General features: G+C 37.5%; 1 protein-coding gene and 1 pseudogene across 1 annotated transcript in view; one reads left to right on the top strand and one right to left on the bottom strand.

Moving 5' to 3' along the window:
* Nucleotides 1-613: 613 nt before the first annotated feature.
* LOC144668155 (protein FAM227B-like) overlaps nt 614-8862 on the bottom strand; it is an 83467-nt gene continuing 75218 nt past the window's right edge. Inside the window, exons 9-10 of the mRNA XM_078529909.1 lie at nt 3815-3934; nt 614-672 (exon numbers count right to left, since the gene is read on the bottom strand). Coding sequence (XP_078386035.1) covers nt 614-672; nt 3815-3934 — 179 coding nt within the window. The remainder of the gene's footprint in view (nt 673-3814; nt 3935-8862) is intronic.
* LOC144668174 (large ribosomal subunit protein eL33 pseudogene) lies at nt 5021-5371 on the top strand (annotated as a pseudogene).

The raw sequence follows: 8862 nt of genomic DNA, 5'->3' as shown, positions 1-8862 counted from the left end.
TGTGATTGTGTGAGTTGAAAATGATAAGAAGAGTGACTTACCCTGGCGGAGCAGAAGAGATCATTCATCCTCTTGCGGCGTGGGGTGGCTGTCCTCTTTTGCAGGGTGTTGGCACTGACCACCACTGCCACCGCCTCCCAAGTAGGATTGGTGATGTTGTTGGAGGTAGAGGACCTCATGGCGGGTCTCCATGGCATCCAAAAGGCGTTTGAGGGATGCATCACTAAACCGAGAGGCTGCAGTCTTTTTGCCTTTTGAGGCCATGTCTTCTGTGCAGCAGTCCTGGGTTGGAGAGGTATGCACGCGGCTGCGCTTTAAGTATGGCGTCTGACATGATGAAGCAGCGAGGTGATGGCATGACGGGTGAATGAGAGCCCACCCGCCATCAAAACGCCGTCTGTTTCCCAGGAATGCATGATTAATGAGACACAATTGGGATGATACGACGTGAAAACCTGCCATTGCAGCTGGCGGAAAAAGCATTCTATTTCCCACCCGCTACCGCACATAGTGCAAATCTGAGACAATTCCACCCACAAAGTTGACAGGAAGGAAAACACAAGTTTGTCTATCAAGCCTGCTCCACAGAACTACAATGCCCAGAGCATCACAATCAGGCTGGATACCCAGCAGCATACTGACCCACCCTCTCATCATCAGTCATGTAGCCTTCTGGGAGAAGAGAACAAAGCAAGGTCAATCAGGTGGGAAAAATATATGGGAAATTCCTTTTCCTTAGGTGTCCAAGTTGTGCTTCATTTAAGTGCTATAGTGACATCTACTGGGAGATAAAACTTTTCCTTTTGTTTTTATTGATATTCAATTATACCCCTATATGTATCTGGCATTTTGGCTGTTTGATAATTCCACAACAGGCCATTTCATGTCACTAAACATTTCACAGACTTGTTTATACTGCTGGCGGTGGTTTGATACCCATACCTGTTTTAGAATGGCACAATGGCTCTGCTTCATAATAAAGCTCTTTTTCATTCTAAGCCTGGGAAAAGTGAAGCTGTGGTTTAAAACAAGCAAAACTTCTCTCACAACACTTTAAAAATTAGCCAAAGATCCCTCAGAAAAATTTGTCTTTCTTTTATAAAAGCAAAATACTGAGGATGCTGGAAATCTGAAACAAAAACAGAAAATGCTGTAAAAACTCAGCAAGTCTAATACCATCTGTGGAGAGAAAAACAGAGTTAATGTTTCGAGTCCGTATGATTCTTCTTCAGGGCTCAAGAAAGAAGAGTCATACGGACTCGAAACATTAACTCTGTTTTTCTCTCCACAGATGGTGTTAGACTTGCTGATTTTTTCCAGCATTTTCTGTTTTTGTTTCGTCCTTCTTTTAGATGACTCTATTCTGAGGGCAGCAATATTTATTACCATTTATTTAAGAGCATTGTGTTTAAACATCCTAACAGTTTCTAGAAAATGTGACTTGCTGAATAGATATCATCTGTTCAGATAAAAGAATTACAGAGATGTAATTTTAATATATTTATAGAATTAATTTAATTTTATCAATGTATTTACCAACCATTAGGAATAAGATTGTCATTTCAGAAACTACTTCAAATTTGCTAAAATATTTTACCTGAGTCAAAATGTGTTTGCAGGTTAGGGCATAATTTTAAAAAGCAGAGAGGTATGCATTGAAGGACTTTGAACACACTATTATGAAACACGTAAATAAATGCCTGAAAAGGAATTTGACTGAGATGCATTAGTACAGAATCTTACATTGAATAGATTACATCCGTGTGTCTGTGGCATTTTAATTACATTTTGCTAGCCTTTTCAAGTGACTCTAAAATCACTCCAGTGACCACAAAAAAGTCTTGGAAGCCCATAAATTAATGTAGTCAAATCAAAAAGAATGAAACAAATGTAAGTCGATTATAATTATCTCTAGATGCCTAAAAGCAGGTTCTTTGATACTACCCAGATTTTATATATTTTCTAGTTTTAATATTATATTGCTGACTTCAATGATACTGTGGTGACCTGAAAATCTAACCATCACATTAGAAATAAACTAATCCATCTATTCAACATATACTCAAAAAATGTAAAACAAATGCTTCATTTTATTTTTATGTCAATTAATATTATGCCAACATAAGTATTATTTTACCTGAAGTATGCTGTTGCAATAGAAAATTATTATTGCAAATTTCTGAAAGAAGTTTATTGCTAGCAACAACATTGTCATGGAAAAATAGGCAAGCATTGGATTGGAATTCAATGCTGATGATTTATCAAAGTAAGAACCCAATGTAGTCTGAATGTCTGCCACTCTGATGAACACATTGGTACTGGCATGTTTTTGGTTTAGGAAAACTTACGTCCATCCTGTGGATATGTTTTTCATCATTTTGCGGTAGTATTAAAAGTAAATCATGAGCAAAACAATCTAGGGTTTCACTCCCTTTTGAGAGATGTAGCAATAGGCTTGTACAAATCATGGTTTTAAAAACAATTTTAACTAAGTGCTATGCTATATTGAGTAGAAGCTGCATTATCTTATTCTGTGGTTGAACCAAAAAGAAGAAACAAATCCTGTTTCTGTAAAGGAGCATTTAAACATTTGATTGCTTTAAAGGAAAGTGAGCATTTACATTTTTTGTCAGTCTTAGTCAAATTGTTGAACTGCTTTCATTTTATAACAATGTAAAGAGAAAATTTCCTTCTTTTGCATTATCTTTTGTAAACTCTAAATTTCCTCATGAATGACAGCACTGTAAACCATTAATCAAGTAGCTTTGCAGCATGGGAAAGTTGACAGACTACCCTTCAGCAAGCACAGAAATCCTTTTTCAAATGCTGTGAAGTTTTTACAAGAATCTTCTTCACCCACATCCTCTCACTATGTACTTATAAAAAAAACCTTCATAATCCTGAAGGCCTCTATTGGGTCATCCTTTATAAATCCCTGAAAACATCCTAGTAAATCTACACTACACCTTTCCTTTGTTATATCCTTAACATGTATTTTATATCAGCAGATGTCTTGCCTGATTAGTGAGAGTGTAACACGATTTATGTAAAAAATGCAATGAACTGGTATACCACAATGAACAGAAATAATAATAATTTCAGGAACATAGTTAAAAAAGAGACATGTTATCAAAGCTTTTTGTCTTGCACTCATCAGGACAGCTTGCAAGAAATTATCAACAATAAAGGGGAAATTACAATTTATGCTGCACAAGAAGAAAGTGCTGATTGGTTGACAAGTGGACTATTTTAGTGTTGGTAATTGCTTACGAGCTGTCCTGATGAGTGCAAGATGAAAAGCTTTGATAGCATGTCTCTTTTTTCAGCAATACTCAGGTTCTGTACTACCAGGTGACTATTTGAATTTAGTAAAGGGGGAGAGAGAGGTGGTGAGGCAGAGAGGTTTAAGCAAAGAATTCCACTGCTTCGGACTTAGGCATCTGAAAACAAAGCCACCAATAGTACAGCAATTAAAATTGGGATTACATAAGAAGCCAGAATTGGAGATGTGTCGAGATCTTTGAGGGTTGTACAGCTGGTGGAGATAACAGAAATAGGGTTGGGTGAGGGAAAAAAAGCATTTGCATTTATACGGTGCTTTTGTTCTTATTTCAAGATGGCACACCAACTTACTGTGTCTCGACAAACCATATAGTCCTTTCCTACTATGTCCAAAGATCTACCTGAAGATGGTTACGAAAAGGGAATCAGAGTCTACCTTAAGTGGCAGACTCCCTCTCCTCTTTTTATGCAATATATATATGAAGAGGCTATAGGCAGCAAAATAGCATAATTTTGAAGAATGGTAGCCTACCTGATTTAAATTTTAATTCATGAAGAATTTTTTCTTTTCTGTCATGTCCTTTCTTGGTGGTTGACTTCTCTAGCCATTCCAGATTCCATTTTCTCCACGAAAACCTCTCTGGCTTTAGGCCTATAAATTACAACAAAAAAAATTAACATTGGGAGCTGTAAGATGGAGTAAGAAAATACATTTTGTATTTTATGTAAAAAAATTGTTATTAAACATTCAATAATTATTTGTTACTATTAATAAACTATAGATTTACTGTTAATAAGCCTAAAAACTGTATATTTTAAAGTAAGACACACACGCACACACACACAAAACCAACAAGAGAATCCATACAGATTTGTAATTCATCTACTGGTCATATTCATTTTGCATTATATAGAAGCAAAGGACGTCAAATGCCAAATTGACCACTCAGAAATTGAAAACAATGGAAATTAAGAGCACAAAACTTTGCATGTTTTGGTTACTTGTTAAGATTTGGAGACATGCTGAATCTCAATAATGTGTTGTTTTTATAAGTTAATTCACTCCTTCCCTACACATACTCTATTTTTCTGTTGGGTATGATTAATTGGCAAACTCACACAACTGAAAACTGCTGACACATTATGTTCAACATTTCACATTAAGTTGGGTTTGAGGTCTATACATGCCTTTTGAGAATGGTTATGAAATGAAATACCACTTTTATGAAATTAACCTATGCAACAAAAGTCAATTTCCTGCAATAAACAATGACTAAGGATGCTCTGCTACTCATGCCAGCTAGTGTAGCCTGATTATAAGCCTCTGGATCTTTGAAGGTGCTTCATAGAAGTCATAGAACAAAGGACAGAATTTAAAACACAAGTGTCTTTTTAAAGGGTGGTGACATTAAAATTCTGCTGGCATTTCTTTTAAAATAATTTACAAGATAATTAGCAGTAATAACTCGTACATGTCCCAGTTCATATTTCTACATATTCTCTGGCAGCTGAAACACTTATAAAAATCTACTGGCGCTTGGCTCTGCTGTATTTATGAACAATGTTAATGTTTCTAGATTTAAATCCATGATGTCTTCAAGGCAATGTAGCATTAATTTTGCACCCATGATTCCAAACATACTTAGTTCCTAATCTTTGGTACATGATTAGAAACATTTAATAAATGTTGGTCAGAATTATCAGGACAGGCGATCCAGCTGCCCCAAGCGCTCTCGCAATGCCTGGAAGATTATGGTGCAAAACTGTGTTTACAGTCTATAAACAATGCCTTCGAAACCGAAGATAGCACACTGCTCTTCTGAAGAGTGAGGGTGTTTATTGCCATGATGAAACAGAATTTTACATGGGCAAGAGATGTGCCTACATCTACAAAGCAAAGAACAACACTGTCACTCCTGGTGGTAAACCAAACAAGACCTGTGTCATTTGTGGTAAAGTGATCCGTGCTCATGGAAACAGTGGCATGGTGCGTGCCAAGTTCAGCAGTAACCTGCCTGCTAAGGCTATTGGGCACAGGATTCGTGTGATGCTGTACCCATCAAGAATTTAAAGTGCTACTGTATATAAATTGACAATAAATAGTAAAATGATTTTAAAAAATACGTGGAGTCCTCGTGCAGCCAGATCATGAGAACAATTTAAAGCATAAAAAAATGCAGACTAAAATTATTCCTTCCTGATTTTTCTTTTCTGTTCTTGAAGATGACAGCTCATGCTGAATAATTCCACAGGTGCCTGCAGCCCTTGGTACTTTAGCCAGTTTGCCATTCTCTATGTATGTCAACAGGCTAAATAACTTTAGGGGACATCCTAGTTAAGCATGACACCGTGCTCACTAAATATCCAAACACACACACACACACACATATGCATGCACATGTGCACACACATACACACTTTGCAACATAAGTAATGTGTTAGATGCACAGAGCTTGGCTGATTTTTTCCCTTCTTATCCTAGGGTACTGAGTCTAAATGTAGTGATCTCACCATCTTCGGTGTCTTCGAGTAACTCTGTGCAGAACTGGATGAAACTAGGGACATTCATGGTCTGATGGGTACATATCAATTAAGTTGGTGCAATTAACCACTAAGCTATTAGGCAGGCTAAACCTAATGCAAACTAGCTCCTAATAATTGACAACATTGGTCTTATTACTTATTAATAAATTATCATGATTAAATCCATATATATGACAGCAATAATATCACTAAAGACAATTACAGATTAGAAAGGCCATCTTATTTCATCCATTTAGACTCACCTGAAAGTCTCCCCATTGCAGCACTAAAATGCTTTTTACATGAATTTGGAATTTTTATTTCCACTGTCTGGAAACCCATTCCAAATATAGATCACAAATGGGGTGAAAAATAAGTTTTGATATCACTCTTAATTTTGCCTTCTACAACTTTAAACTTATGGCCCATTGTCCTGTACTCATGTTTCAGTTTAATGTAATTTAGCAGATTTACTTTAATTAACTGATTTGCAAGCTTGTATGCCTCTCTAAAATCACACTTTGATATCTCATTTTAAGGGCAAAGAGTTCAAGCTTTTCCTCTTCACTATAATACTGGAATACTAATTCCAGTTCTACATTAGCTCTTGACTGCTGCTGGGAAAGAGTTGGGCATTTTAAGCAGAATCTAGTGAAGACACCAAGATGTCTTCAACTTCATCCTTAGCAATTTCAATAGAATTCATGGAGTACAGATGTCCCCTATTTTTTTACTGTATAGTACTTAATTTTGCCTACATGGAATTGGATCTGTAATTGTGTCCTTGTTTACATTATTTATCCAGCTTATTCTGTGGTATCTCAGCTGCCTCTTTCAATGACATTTATTTGGTGCAATGTAGAAATTTGACCAATTTGCAATGGATATCTGAGTCCAAATCATCAATGTCAATTAATTACAGTAGTGAATCCAATACCAATCCCTGAGACATACCATTTAGTATTTCCCCTGCCTCGCACCTAATATCATGTTGTCCAATAGAAATTACTGATTAATTGCAGGCATTATTACTATGACACAATTTTAGCCACAAGCAAGAACAGGTAAATGCATGATGGGTGGGGATTTTCGCAGGCAAGATGAGGTGGGTTTGCATACATGCAGGGGGTTAAATCCCATGAAATTGATGTTGGGTCCAGATCCCAACATTGTTCTGCCCTCTTCCGGGTTTCTGTGGAGCGGTCATATCCTTTGGATCTATCAGTTAAGTAATTAAAGTAGTTATGAAGACGATTAAAAATTCCAACAGGGGCTTAATGCAGAAGATTCTGCCCAACATGCCTATTTAATAAACACCAGATGCCATTCAGTAAGAAACTTTGCAGTATTTCTCCTTCACCAGAATTTGGAATTCTGGCAAGAAATGATCAGATGCAGCATAATTAATCTTAGTAGAGCTTCTAGGTGTTTGTCCAGCAGTTGCAAGTGGTACTTTCACTTCTTCAGGGCAATTTCTGAGAATGCTGATTTTCACAACAGCAGACTTGCCCCTGTTCACCATCCAAATTACACTTGGTTGCTGCTTGCTCTTTGACAAGACTTGTCCCGCTGAAGCTGCTTATTATTTGGTTGAGTTTGATTTCTTTTGTTGGCTTGGAGTAGTTATTCTGATTGGTCAGGCTGCCCGTGATGCCAGCTCCTTTCTTCAAATAATGTAACTGGTGTTTCTGTAGTGTTGAAGTTCAGCATTTTCACCCATGTTACACACCATATTAGTGGATAATCAATGGAGAAAGCAAGGTATACACTGTTAAAATTCAGATTGCCAGGCACTGAAGGATACAACACAGGAGATTGACCCTTACACACTAACAAGCTTTTATTCAGACCTATATTATACGTCATGCACCTCCAACCAACAACCACGCTTTCAATCTTTTCCTATGTATATGAACACAAGTGAGATCTCAATGCCCAGCACCTGAATACAATTAACACCAATTGATATACAATGAACATACACAATATTCAGAACCCACTTGCACATTCTTCTTTTTGTCTTACCATTTTGTCAATAAACAGACATAAAGAAAGTACACGTGCACAGGATGTGTGACATTTAGAAGTGCCTTAAATTATTGATTGAGTTAACTATTCAAATTAAAGTTTCAGATAATCCCACAATAGTCCTCCATAACATTTGTGTTATTTCTGTATTCAATCTTTCTGCATTGGACTAAGCATGATTAAATAATTAAGACATTTCACAAAAATTTTCTTCAAACATAGGCAAATAGGTCAGTGCAAGAATGAAAAGTGAAATAAAAGCAAAATGCTGGAAATCTGAAACAAAGTTTCAGCTCTGAGGAAGAGTCATATGGATTCGAAACGTTAACTCTGTCTTTCTCTCCACAGATTCTGTCAGACCTGCTGAGTTTTTCCAGCAATTTTTGTTTTTATTGTGAACGAAAAGTGAAACTTTGATATGTAACTTCAACTGGCTTTTTCATTCACATAGGCAACCAGAACAAAACATACTGCAGTGTTACACTTTGTTATAGATGCAAAATAATCTTAAATTAACAAATCTAAAAGAAAGAAAACTAGGGCCATAACCTCAGAGCTCCCCAGCATCAGATTTGAGGGGTTCCCAAAGATGCACTGGGGAATCCCTCTCAAAGGTTCCCAGGTAAGGGTTTGCACGGCAGTTGCCCAGAAGTGCACACTTCATCTGGACAATTGCCCTGTGCTGGGAGCCATCCGAAAATATGATTTAAATCAAAAACTTCAGATAGTTCCACCAGGGTTTCATCAATAGTTAACCAGAAAAAGTTAGAAGAATTAAAACCTCTTCTAACTTCTGGGTAACTATTGTAAACACCTAGACTGACCCACATGGGACTCCCCCTCAAACCCACAACCATCCCCACAAGAATTACCCCCGACTTCCAACACCCCCACCTCCGACTCCCGACCTCCGATCCCCCCCACCCCCAGCCTCTAACCCCCACCCCCCGCCCTCCAACCACCCCCCCAACACCCTCCAAACCCCCCACCCTCCGATCTCCCCAAACCCACCCCCAGCCCCAAATCCTA

This window comes from Cetorhinus maximus, chromosome 26, assembly GCF_964194155.1.
Source record: "Cetorhinus maximus chromosome 26, sCetMax3.hap1.1, whole genome shotgun sequence".
Lineage (NCBI taxonomy): Eukaryota > Metazoa > Chordata > Chondrichthyes > Lamniformes > Cetorhinidae > Cetorhinus > Cetorhinus maximus.
This window is presented reverse-complemented; position numbering and strand designations above follow the sequence as displayed.